At 38.5% G+C, this 14,027-nt stretch overlaps 1 protein-coding gene across 3 annotated transcripts in view; it reads right to left on the bottom strand.

Annotated features, from left to right (window-relative positions):
* MMP15 (matrix metallopeptidase 15) overlaps positions 1-2,065 on the bottom strand; it is a 153,954-nt gene extending 151,889 nt beyond the window's left edge. For all 3 annotated transcript variants that reach the window (XM_053702446.1, XM_053702456.1, XM_053702436.1), the window contains exon 1: positions 1,898-2,065. Coding sequence is in view for 1 of the 3 variants with exons in the window: in XM_053702436.1 (XP_053558411.1) it covers positions 1,898-2,014 (117 nt within the window). In the remaining 2 variants the exon portion in view is untranslated. The remainder of the gene's footprint in view (positions 1-1,897) is intronic.
* Between the last annotated feature and the right edge of the window lie 11,962 nt (positions 2,066-14,027).

Below are 14,027 nucleotides of genomic sequence, written 5' to 3'. Positions count from 1 at the left end.
TTCAAAAATACATCTACATGTTATTCTCTGACTAATCTTTTCTTTGAATGCATCATTCTATCTAACATTTATTTAGTGTTTAATGTCCCTTTAAAGAGGAGAATTAACAGGTATTAACAGTCTCTCTTGACTACCACTACACTTACAAAATTCAAATAGAGAGTACAATCAAAAATGTTTACAATTTTGTTATATTATCAAATCTACATATTTCTCTCGATAAAACAGCTCCTTTTCATGACAGCAAATCTAGGTAAGCGAAAGAGTGTGCACGTGCCTTTAACACAAATATGGCTGCAGTGTTTGCATCAATGTTCGTGTTGCTTCGCTCCCATGATATTCTGTGTTGAAGAGATACCTAGGTAGGCATCTGGAGCACTACATGACAGGAAATAGTGCTGCCTTCTAGTGCTCCTGCAAATGCATTCTTACAATACTGATGGGTTAAGCATACATACCTGATTTTCAACAAAAGATACCAAGAGAGCAAAGAAAAAATGTTGATAGAAGTAAATAAGAAAGCTGTAAATAATCGCTTGCTCTATCTGAATAATGAAAGAAACATTTCGGGTTTCATATCTCTTATAGGGACATGAAACCCCATAATTGTCTTTCATGATTCAGGCAGAGCAAATGATTATTAATAACTTTCCAATTTACTACTATGATCAATTATCCTTTGTATCTTATTTGTTGAAATGAAGTGCAGTCATCAATCAACAGCTAGCTCCCAGCAGTGCGATTCTGCTCCTGAGACTATTTATACTCTTCAACAAAGGATGCCAAAATAACAAAGCAAATTTAATAATATAACTAGATTGTTTAAAATATCATATTCTATCTGAATCATGAAAGTTTAATGTTGACTTTACAGTCCCTTTAATTTTCAAGGTACACGCAGACTACTAAGCCTAGCTCAGTATATTCAACAGTAAGGAGCTGTGTTTCTACAATGGTTACCAAAAGAATTGGGTAAATTTGATAATATAGTAAATTGGAATGTTTTGTTTTTGTTTATTTTAAATTGTGTGCTCTGTTTTAATCATAGACTTTCATGCCCATTTGAATTACCCTGGTCACAAGCAACACAATATTAAACATCTCACCGAGCAACAGCAACATTAGCCTCATTCAGTTCATGTGATAAAGTAACATTTTATAGTTCCCCACATAAAGTTTCTTAACTATGTCCATGCAAAACCCTTGTATGGGATTTGAAATTTTTCAGATGATGTAGGGTGGTGCATTTGGGTTGCAGAATTGGATTGGTAATACAGTGGGATTTGGGATTCTATCATTGATTTACAGGGGTCAGTGTTCACTAATTGTAGGCTGAGGTACAAATGATAGTTCTCCAATAAATTAAATGATTGAGATCTGCACTATGCATGTTAGGTGTACAGTGGTATTTGCAGCCTGAACCAAGGTACAGAATTGTGATGGCACAGAATGCAATGCCAACACTGGATAATAAAAAAGGCTTGGTGTAGAGTGGAATATGCCAACCAGGTATAAATCACAGTGAAGCACCTACATAGAGTGATACAAGGGTGGGGTAGGGGACACTGTTGTACAGTGGTCCTTGTAAGCACATACTAAGCCAGGCGTGCCTTGCCTGCCAGTACATTCCCTCACACTCCTTGGCCAATATGTCTAAATGCAGTCAGTGGTTTTCCTGGGTATTTTGCATCAGGTATTTTGATAAGTCATACAGTGGTTCTAGTACTGTACTGACCATAGATCAATGTTTTGTTGTCACAATGTCGCCTTCACTGGGGTCACATAGTGTGGGATACATAGTGAATGTACATGAGAGTGTGAGAAAATACACTGACTGACAGTTCAACAAGCTTCTTTGGCCATCAACACTGCTCTCTATTCCAGTAATGTTCGTTACCTCTGCCTTGGAGTCTCCCTCCGTCCCTGTCTGGTGACCTCGGCAACATGTATAAAGGAGGCTCCCTGCCAGAAACAGCCCAAGCAGCCCTTCATTCACCGCGCCACCCACTGCCATGGTCGGGACTCCTTCTGTCCCTTCGGCCGGTGCGGAGGCTGCGGATTGTGTGACACTCCCTGGCTCATCCCCCACCACCACCCTGGATGGGATCTGAAAAACCAGCGACCAATCACTATGGAGTATGGATAAGGGAAAGCAGAAGGAGGGAGGAGGCTCTGTAGACTTTAAAAGGGGACATTTAGTTGGGCTTGAGGCCGAGGCGATTGTGAGAGACGGCTGGGTGTGTAGTGTTAGCATTAACCCTCACCCCGGTCTCCATAATCGTTTACAACCACTTGAAGGCAGGACCAGGAGTTTGTGATATATTGGCATACGGGCAACGTTACATTTCGCATTGTTTTCTTCTTTACGGAGAGTTGTAAATTTAGCCTGCAGGATGCGAGAAGAAAGGCGCTGGGGAACAGCAGAACATGGCGAGCTAATGACTCGGTGGGAGAGGGGGAACTATTGGAGCGGACGTTAAAGAACAGCAGTGGACAAGGTGGAGTGTGAAATAGGGACGAGGGAATAAGTGCGCGTGGGAGGATGGCCTAGGGAGGTGAAAGTAAAACAAATAAGTGAAAAATGCACTTTATGTAAGAAGCCTATTCTTGCCTCGTTGTACTAAAACAGATTGTTGTAGAATCTAAGTAATGGAAAAATAATATAAATATGTTACCAGAAGTGCAGTCATTAATGTGTTTGCAGCAACATATTAGTTAAAAAAAAAAGTTATACTGTTGTAAATTCACTTTCTATACAACATATAGGAGTACGCATCACGTTTTCCTTTCACATTGAAATAAATGTTCTACCTAAGAATCCTCCTGACAATAACAACTAACTAAAAAAAGTTTTCCTATCATTATGCTAACAACTATATAACGGTCGGAAAACCCTAATAGATTTTTTTATTTTTTTTTTTAGCACCGCTGACAGCCAGTGAGTGGTGACAGTGTGGTAGTAAGGGTTAACACTATGGAAGCCAGAGATGAGATCTCTCTCTGTGTATCCTATAGTAAAGATTAACCATACTTTAAGTGTGTATTAAACAATCTTGGGTGCTTTAATTTGGATGGGATTAACAACAACATTCTTTAAACTTTGGCAGACTTTTGTGCATTGATTATTTAGGAGTTCTAAAAGGGTCAATGGACAGTATACTTAAAATATATTAACCCCCTTTAATACACTTACCACAGACACACCCTTGTAAAGTCAAATTTTAAATTATCTGCAATAAATTAAATGGTAGTGTCTGTTTTATGTATTCCTTGACAGCCCATCTTGTCCATTTTGTTTCTTAACAAAGAATTCATACTACACACCCACTATATATATATATATATATATATATATATATATATATATATATATATATATATATATATATATATATATATATATATATATATATATATATACACACACACATATTACTTCTAAGATGTCACTCCTGTGTCTGCTCGCTTGCTCACTCTTTTTCATCTTCTCCTTGTACTGCTTACAATGATTCAAGGGCAGGTCCTTCTATCATTTATGATTCATGTGAATGTATTTTGTTTATTTTACTCTATAACTGTACATACATACATATATACTACATTTATTTACAATAACCAATAAACCTTGGAAATTCAATTACAAGAACACACATATATATACCTGGCAATCACACCTATAGGACCAATTCAGAGTAACAATCCTCCTACGGAGGTGCGCTCGGGAAACAAACAGTGATGATAGTAAATGGATTCCAAAGTCTAGATGCAAGGCAGCTCTTCCGTTAAGAGATAAGGCGAGTAGTATCTGTAGCAGGAAAAAGAAGGCGCCAATAGAATAATATCGCTACAGACCAAACATAGAGCAGGGTAATTTAGGAATGGTACTCACAAGCGGAACGGCACTGAATCATGCCTTAACAAGCAGACCGGACTTCAGGGTTGCCCGGAAGACCAACACAGGCAATACCCAATCGCCGATCAGGTCCTTCTATCATTTATGATTCATGTGAATGTATTTTGTTTATTTTACTCTATAACTGTACATACACACTACATTTATTTACAATAACCAATAAACCTTGGAAATTCAATTACAAGAACACACATATATATACCTGGCAATCACACCTATATGAGCTTGTTGGATGTCCCATTCTAAAACCATGGGCATTTATATGGAGATGACCCCTTTTTTGCGGCTATAACAGCCAAACCTCTTCTGGAAGTCTTTCTGAAAGATTTGGAGCATTTATGAGGTGAGGCTCTGATGTTGGACAAGAAGGTCTGGCTCGGAATCTGCTTTCCAATTCATCCCAAAAGTGTTAAATGGGGTTGAGTTTATGGCCACTGAAGTTCCTCCACACCAAACTGTCTTCCTGGACTTTGATCTGTGCACAGGGGCACAGTCATGCTGGAACAGAAAAAGGGCCTTCCCCAAACTTTTGCCACAAAGTTGGAAGCAACTTTACTAGAACTAAGAGGCCTAGCCCAAACCACGAAAAACAGCCCCAGACTATTTTACCTCCTCTATCAAGCTTTACAGTAGGCACTATTCATTCCAGTAGGTAGCTTTCTCCTGGCCACACCCAAATCTTCCATCAGACTGACAGATAGTGAGGCGTGATTCATCATTCCAGAGAACACGTTTCCACAAATCCAGAGTCCAGTGGCAATGAGCTTTACACCACTCCATCCAAAGTTTGGTAATGTGCATCTAAGCCTTGTGTACAGCTGCATGGTCATGATAAAGACAAGAAGAGACAGATGCACCACATGGCCCAATATTGTTTGGTCCAGAACAGATTGGTAGGCAAGTAAGGTGTAAACTCACATTTATGAAAGCACCTCAATCAGTGCTGTAGAGACAATCTGGGATCTATTCAGTCACCCAGAAGACCAACTTCCCGCATAAAGTGTGATGTCTGTATAAAAACAGTAAAAGAGACACAAGGTGCCTATATGGCCTAGTATAGTTGGGACAATGGTGAATAAAGACCGATAATAAGAATGGTACTCACAATAGTGGTAGCATCTCCATTGATGCTATTGGAGCAGGATGGGATCAATACAGTCACCCAACAGACTTGGTACAAGGCACTCAGGATATAACAATGATCCAGAGATCAAACAGCAGTCAGGAAAATCCTCAGCACAGGGGACCAGGTCCCAGAAAGAAGGCAGCAAGTGTTCAAAGTAAAACATTACTTTATTTAAAATATTAAAATCACAGGCAACGCGTTTCTCAGCCAATGGCTGTTTCATCAGGCTTCATAAAACATTTACAGAACACTTGCTATATATACCATAAATCTAATTAAAAAAATAATTATCACATGGTGGAAGGAGGGGCTGAACTAATTGATGGTGCCCTCATAGCCAATCAAATTGTTAATGACAGAAAGAATCTAACATCAGCATGTGGCAAAACCAGGTTCTCATTAAGTACAAAAACATATTTGTCAGTATAATTCATTAGCAGAAATTTCATAACATAAGTCAAAAAATAGAAATAAAAAATAATAACACCATTCGTTATTTGATCAAAGCACATTAATTTAAAACATTATTTAAAACACAAAACAAAATATAAATTTTTTCTTAAAAAAAAGACATATAAACAGACACACCTATAAGATTGTGCAGATCTAATAGATCGTTATATTCCTCAAGTGATATTATGGCAGGGGTATGTTCAAAAGTAACCATGTAAAACTTGTTTAATGTAACTAAAATTGGCAACATTGTGGCTGGCGTCCTGCAAACCCTAATGCGCATGGCATACCACGACTTGTCAATCAAATATAGATCTATCCTGTAGTTGGGCAGTATGCCGTGCGTGATGATGTGTTATTGATTTGTAGGCTTGTGAAGGGGGTGTGATTACCTAGACATCTAAGGAGCGATACCCGACATATGCACAAATCACCCAGACCTATAGTAAATTATTGCCGCCTAAGTCACAACAAACACTATGTCATTGTGATACGGCTCTAACTAGTCTAGCAGATATACTCTACATATCAAAACGAACATTCATAGCAAATAGCAAACAATAGTTCTAAGTGTTTGCTCATTGGTTTGATTAACGTGACCAGATGATTGGACAGTAGTTACTGATTTCACGAATTAAGGGGCGTGTAGAATAACCTCTTAAAAATCACAGGATATTCTTATCGTATATCTACCAATGGGAGCGCATTATTAGGGTACTTATTCACCCAATATAAATAAAAACATTATAATAACGAATCAATAGACTCCATACTAATTCAGTAAACGTAAAATAATCTATGGAAACACAGGAGACCAAATCAGAAGGGGTTCAAATAGTCTTGTAAAATTGGTTATGGCAGAAAAAGTTTGTTATGATGACTCATAAGCGATCTTATATAAATCAGTGTATGTGTGTGACAATAATAAAAAATGTTGTATTAGCAGCAGTGTGTATACACAGATAGTAATAATAGTGATAATGTGTAAATATGTGTTACAAAGAGACGATAATTGATCAGACAAGCAAATCTAATAGACCCTATATGTAATAACTATAATCGAGTGAAGCCTAAGCCTAACTATTAATAATATGTGAAAATAAACTATAATAATTTAATAATATACTGGAGCACCAATCTAGTTACTACATAAATCCAAAGTTGTTAGAATACACGCCAAAGTGTAACCAACAAAAAGCTCTAAAAAGAAATGATAGGTATATTAACAGATTATCCTATAATAACCATCCCTTGTCTAACGGACTATATAGTAATGAAACACTTATAGGATTAACTGATAAATTAAACCATGAAGTATAATAGTTAGTGATACATATATATATATGTATACACATTAAAAGGTTTAAGGAGTGTATTGTAATGCTGCAAAAGTGTGAGTAACTAAGTGTAACTGCTACTAAAGTTAAGTAATAATAAACTATATGATGGCAATACACTAGTTAAAATAACTCATAAATCGTCCTGAATGGTAAGTGAATGATAATAATAATGAATGTGAATACTAAAAGGGAGTGTAAAAGAAAACTAAGAGTGTAATGAGAAGAGTATTGTGATGATAATAGTGTGATAGGTCACTAAAGTGTGGTTAATGCAGTGATTGGATCACAGTCATGTGAAAGGTAACATATAGACTACTACGTATAGATGATAATAATAAAACTGGTATAGTGTATATTGAAGGTATCGGGTGGTAGTGTGATAAAATTGTTGGAGAGGGTGATGGAGTGCTAGGGGGAGGGAGAAAATAAAAGGGGGGGGGAGGTATGGTGTGGGGGATGAATAAAGGGAAACAGAAAAGAGGAGGATCAATAGGTGTAAATGAATCTGAGCCAATATTCCAGGGGATTATTAGAGGCTAGCGCATATGTCTCATAAGTCAAATGCTGCTAGATCAACACATTCATTTAGGCCGTCAGGAGCTAGAGTATGTAATTTCTGAATCCAGTAAGTCTCTACATGACGCAAAGTCAACATGGCGTTGTGACTATTCCGAGGTATTTGTTCAATAGGTAGTATGGAAATTGTTTTCAAACTTCCTTTGTGTGCATATGCACAATGTCTAGAGAGACTATGTTTCAAGAATTTCCTTTTAATACTATGTGTGTTCGCTCCACCGTTTTCTGATGGTACGTCCAGTGCGCCCTACGTACTGGGCCCCACAGACACAGCTAACAAGATAAACAACGTAGGTGGATTCACATGACAACCTTTTAGTAATTTTAAACTGTTCCCCTGTCTGGTTGGAAGAAAAAGTATTGGTTCCACTTTTCACTACCCTACACATATTACATCTAGATTTCATACATTTAAATACTCCATGTTTGGGTAGGAAATTGCCCAAAAAAGTCCTATTAGGCCCCAAATTATGATGATGACCACTATTCTTATCTCTAACAACTTTACTTGGGGCTAATTTATTCTTCAGGGTAGGAGCCCTTTCTTATGCTACCCACGGTTTGGAGGAAATGTAGTTTTTAAGAAAAGGGTCATCACAAATGATTGGCCAATGTTTGTAAATAATTTGCTTGATTTCCCAAAATTGGCTACTATAGCCTGTTATAAATAATGGTGTTTTGAGTGCATCAATCGATTGCTGTTTGTTATTAGTTTTCTTATTTTTATCTTGTAGTAAGTATTTCTTTCTATCATCGTGTAAGGCTCTAAGATATCCTTTTTGCACTAAATCTAGGGGATAGCCTTTTTCTAAAAATCTGTCTTTTAATATAAGAGTCTGTGTTATATATATTTAGGGGTTCTTATGAGGAAGCCTTACTATATTCATCATCTTTGAATACCAATGAATTTGACTTAGTGTTTACTAGTAATATCCAACCAACCAGGATTGAATATCTAGATCTGCTGGTACTATAATGTCTGAAACCTTTTTTAAAAAGGTAGACTGTAATAGTTTCCTAAATTGCAATAGTAATCACTATCATAGTTGTAAAAGAAATGTGCCATACGGGCAATTCAGGCGCATTAGGCGCAATTGCAGTACGGTAGAATGTTATATAACACAGTCTCTTATATTAAAAGACAGATTTTTAGAAAAAGGCTATCCCTAGATTTAGTGCAAAAAGGATATCTTAGAGCCTTACACGATGATAGAAAGAAATACTTACTACAAGATAAAAATAAGAAAACTAATAACAAACAGCAATCGATTGATGCACTCAAAACACCATTATTTATAACAGGCTATAGTAGCCAATTTCGGGAAATCGAGCAAATTATTTACAAACATTGTCCAATCATTTGTGATGACCCTTTTCTTAAAACTACATTTCCTCCAAACCGCGGGTAGTATACAGGAGGGCTCCTACCCTGAAGAATAAATTAGCCCCAAGTAAAGTTGTTAGAGATAAGAATAGTGGTAATCATCATAATTTGGGGCCTAATAGGACTTTTTTTGGGCAATTTCCTACCCAAACATGGAGTATTTAAATGTATGAAATCTAGATGTAATATGTGTAGGGTAGTGAAAAGTGGAACCAATACTTTTTCTTCCAACCAGACAGGGGAACAGTTTAAAATTACTAAAAGGTTGTCATGTGAATCCACCTACGTTGTTTATCTTGTTAGCTGTGTCTGTGGGGTCCAGTACGTAGGGCGCACTGGACGTACCATCAGAAAACGGTGGAGTGAACACACTTATAATATTAAAAGGAAATTCTTGAAACATAGTCTCTCTAGACATTGTGCATATGCACACAAAGGAAGTTTGAAAACAATTTCCATACTACCTATTGAACAAATACCTCGGAATAGTCACAACGCCATGTTGACTTTGCGTCGTAGAGAGACTTACTGGATTCACAAATTACATACTCCTGACGGCCTAAATGAATGTGTTGATCTAGCAGTATTTGACTTATGAGACATATGCGCTAGCCTCTAATAATCCCCTGGAATATTGGCTCAGATTTATTTACACCTATTGATCCTCCTCTTTTCTGTTTCCCTTTATTCATCCCCCACACCATACCTTTTGTCAGGTTCGTCAGTAAACCCCTATAATTGTTTGGTGGATCACAACTGCAGACAATAAGTATATATCGTCTTCCTAGGATTTAAATAATCCTGTAATGTGTCTTTGTTTCAGGAGAGTGGTAAACAATCCTGTATTGCCTGGTAGAAAGTTAGTTTGTCAGCACTTGAGGAGGGTTAGTAGTAAGAGTGGTTAAATCTGTATATGCAGCCTTTAAATATTACTTTGTATGGTGATTGCGGTAAACTGATTAAGTTCGTATAGGAACGTAAGTTAACTTGACCAGAATGAGCAGGGCTGTACTGGGAATAAAAAAGCAGCCCTGGAAACATATGAAGACCAGCCCTATTTTCCATTGAGTCGTTAGAATGCACATGCCCCATTTTTCTCAAAGGGCATTATTGGGATACTCCTCCCCACATTTTTTTTCAGAATTAAATTATATTACTTTGTATTAAATAAAGATTGATGTTATATAGCAAACCTACAACCAAATTGTATCAATTAATCACCCCGTTAAATTCTATTTGTCCAGCCCTAGCTGCTGCAGCCCACCGGGAAATCTCCTTGTATCCTGGTAGGCCAATCCGGCCCTGAGAATGAGAGAGTGGTTCCTATGTATTGCAATCGGAGCGTAACCGCTCTGTTGAGGGAGAGATGGTTCTGCAGCAGCGGCTGTGCTGTGTCTCAGTGGGTGTGTTGCTGTGCGCCAATCAGTTAAGCGCATCTGCTGACAGGCAGAGCGTGTGGATGAGCTTTAGGCTGTTTATGCTGCGAGCGGGGATTACCCGTGATGGTTCCGGTAACTGAGTGTGTCCAATCTCTGGAATGTAGGTACTGCTTCTCTTGACTTTGGTATAGAGTTCCGGTGGGCGGATGAGAGAGCAGGTATTAAGACCAGAGGTTCTTTGGTAGTTAGCCAGGTAACGGCTATGATGATAAGCGGCGGTCAAGGCTGTAAGTTTGCAGGAGTCACTGCAATATCAGTGCTGATATAGTTATTCGGATAGGACTTAGAAGTAAATCTTAGTATGGATTTAGCCAGCAGGTTCAGGTAAAGCTTCCTCTCACATGGAGATTCAGTATAACTAAACATTAATCGGCAGGTGGAAGTGGGAGGAGCAGGTTTAAGTAACCTGGAATTAAAGGTATAGCTCCCAACCCTGACACCTCCCCCTCCCGCTTTTTTCTTTCATGTAATTAACAAGAGTCCATGAGCTAGTGACGTATGGGATATACATTCCTACCAGGAGGGGCAAAGTTTCGCAAACCTTAAAATGCCTATAAATACACCCCTCACCACACCCACAAATCAGTTTTACAAACTTTGCCTCCAAGGGAGGTGGTGAAGTAAGTTTGTGCTAGATTCTACGTTGATATGCGCTCCGCAGCAAGTTGGAGCCCGGTTTTCCTCTCAGCGTGCAGTGAATGTCAGAGGGATGTGAAGAGAGTATTGCCTATTGAATGCAGTGATCTCCTTCTACGGGGTCTATTTCATAAGGTTCTCTGTTATCGGTCGTAGAGATTCATCTCTTACCTCCCTTTTCAGATCGACGATATACTCTTATATTTACCATTACCTCTACTGATTCTCGTTTCAGTACTGGTTTGGCTTTCTACAAACATGTAGATGAGTGTCCTGGGGTAAGTAAGTCTTATTTCTGTGACACTCTAAGCTATGGTTGGGCACTTTATTTATAAAGTTCTAAATATATGTATTCAAACATTTATTTGCCTTGACTCAGAATGTTCAACTTTCCTTATTTTCAGACAGTCAGTTTCATATTTGGGATTATGCATTGAATTATCATATTTTTCTTACCTCAAAAATTTGACTTTTTTCCCTGTGGGCTGTTAGGCTCGCGGGGGCTGAAAATGCTTCATTTTATTGCGTCATTCTTGGCGCGGACTTTTTTGGCGCAAAAATTCTTTTCCGTTTCCGGCGTCATACGTGTCGCCGGAAGTTGCGTCATTTTTTGACGTTATTTTGCGCCAAAAATGTCGGCGTTCCGGATGTGGCGTCATTTTTGGCGCCAAAAGCATTTAGGCGCCAAATAATGTGGGCGTCTTATTTGGCGCTAAAAAATATGGGCGTCGCTTTTGTCTCCACATTATTTCAGTCTCATTTTTCATTTGCTTCTGGTTGCTAGAAGCTTGATATTTGGCATTCTTTCCCATTCCTGAAACTGTCTTATAAGGAATTTGATCTATTTTGCTTTATATGTTGTTTTTTCTCTTACATATTGCAAGATGTCTCACGTTGCATCTGAGCCAGAAGATACTACAGGAAAATCACTGCCTGCTGGATCTACCAAAGCTAAGTGTATCTGCTGTAAACTTTTGGTAGCTATTCCTCCAGCTGTTGTTTGTAATAATTGTCATGACAAACTTGTTAAAGCAGATAATATTTCCTTTAGTAATGTACCGTTGCCTGTTGCAGTTCCCTCAACATCTAAGGTGCAGAATGTTCCTGATAACATAAGAGATTTTGTTTCAATATTTTGGAACTCCGTGCAATTTTCAGAGCTCTTCAGTTTTGGCCTCTTCTGAAGAGAGAATCGTTCATTTGTTTTCAGACAGACAATGTCACAACTGTGGCATACATCAATCATCAAGGAGGGACTCACAGTCCTCTGGCTATGAAAGAAGTATCTCGAATTTTGGTTTGGGCGGAATCCAGCTCCTGTCTAATCTCTGCGGTTCATATCCCAGGTGTAGACAATTGGGAAGCGGATTATCTCAGTCGCCAAACGTTGCATCCGGGCGAATGGTCTCTTCACCCAGAGGTATTTCTTCAGATTGTTCAAATGTGGGGGCTCCCAGAGATAGATCTGATGGCCTCTCATCTAAACAAGAAACTTCCCAGGTATCTGTCCAGATCCCGGGATCCTCAGGCGGAGGCAGTGGATGCATTATCACTTCCTTGGAAGTATCATCCTGCCTATATCTTTCCGCCTCTAGTTCTTCTTCCAAGAGTAATCTCCAAGATTCTGAGGGAATGCTCGTTTGTTCTGCTAATAGCTCCGGCATGGCCTCACAGGTTTTGGTATGCGGATCTTGTCCGGATGGCATCTTGCCAACCATGGACTCTTCCGTTAAGACCAGACCTTCTGTCGCAAGGTCCTTTTTTCCATCCGGATCTGAAATCCTTAAATTTAAAGGTATGGAGATTGAACGCTTGATTCTTGGTCAAAGAGGTTTCTCTGTCTCCGTGATTAATACTATGTTACAGGCTCGTAAATCTGTATCTCGAGAGATATATTATAGAGTCTGGAAGACTTATATTTCTTGGTGTCTTTCTCATCATTTTTCTTGGCATTCTTTTAGAATACCGAGAATTTTACAGTTTCTTCAGGATGGTTTAGATAAGGGTTTGTCCGCAAGTTCTTTGAAAGGACAAATCTCCGCTCTTTCTGTTCTTTTTCACAGAAAGATTGCTATTCTTCCTGATATTCATTGTTTTGTACAAGCTTTGGTTCGTATAAAACCTGTCATTAAGTCAATTTCTCCTCCTTGGAGTTTGAATTTGGTTCTGGGAGCTCTTCAAGCTCCTCCGTTTGAACCTATGCATTCATTGGACATTAAATTACTTTCTTGGAAAGTTTTGTTCCTTTTGGCCATCTCTTCTGCTAGAAGAGTTTCTGAATTATCTGCTCTTTCTTGTGAGTCTCCTTTTCTGATTTTTCATCAGGATAAGGCGGTGTTGCGAACTTCTTTTGAATTTTTACCTAAAGTTGTGAATTCCAACAACATTAGTAGAGAAATTGTGGTTCCTTCATTATGTCCTAATCCTAAGAATTCTAAGGAGAAATCGTTGCATTCTTTGGATGTTGTTAGAGCTTTGAAATATTATGTTGAAGCTACGAAATCTTTCCGTAAGACTTCTAGTCTATTTGTTATCTTTTCCGGTTCTAGGAAAGGCCAGAAAGCTTCTGCCATTTCTTTGGCATCTTGGTTGAAATCTTTTTTTTTTTTTTTTTTTAAAGGCAATTCTTTATTTAGATTCAAACATACAAAGGTCACAAACAACAGTAAGAAAATATATTATAGAGGTTCGGCAGGTTAGACTCAATGAAATTGTGGGGACATGCAGTTAGAATTCAGTCCAAAGTCTCTCAGAGATATCTGGTGGCATGTCTAAAGGGCCGACCTCTGCTTTTGCCGGTTTAGTGCGTGGGTTTGCCTTGTTTTCCTTTTTTACAAAGTTTAAGTCTGAACAGTAGATGTTGAAAAATCTAGTAACATACTTTCTTTTTCAGAATAATAGGGGAGATAAATAACAAAAGTGATAACCATATCAGTAACAATAAAAGTTAGGGAAAGAAGGGTAGAGGAGAGGGGGGGAGGGGGAAGAAGGGGGGAGGTCAGAATAATAAGTATGTGTCACTCAGAGAGAGGGGGGGGGAAGAAGGTTCTGGCAAGACACTCAAACCTGTTTGTCGATCTATTGCTAGATCCATTCATCTGATTGGGTTTCCTTCCCATGTCAGGAGCATTAATTCGTGTATGTCAGGTTGGCCCACTTT

The sequence above is a fragment of the Bombina bombina genome, chromosome 1, assembly GCF_027579735.1.
Source record: "Bombina bombina isolate aBomBom1 chromosome 1, aBomBom1.pri, whole genome shotgun sequence".
In the NCBI taxonomy this organism is placed as follows: Eukaryota; Metazoa; Chordata; class Amphibia; order Anura; family Bombinatoridae; genus Bombina; species Bombina bombina.
This window is presented reverse-complemented; position numbering and strand designations above follow the sequence as displayed.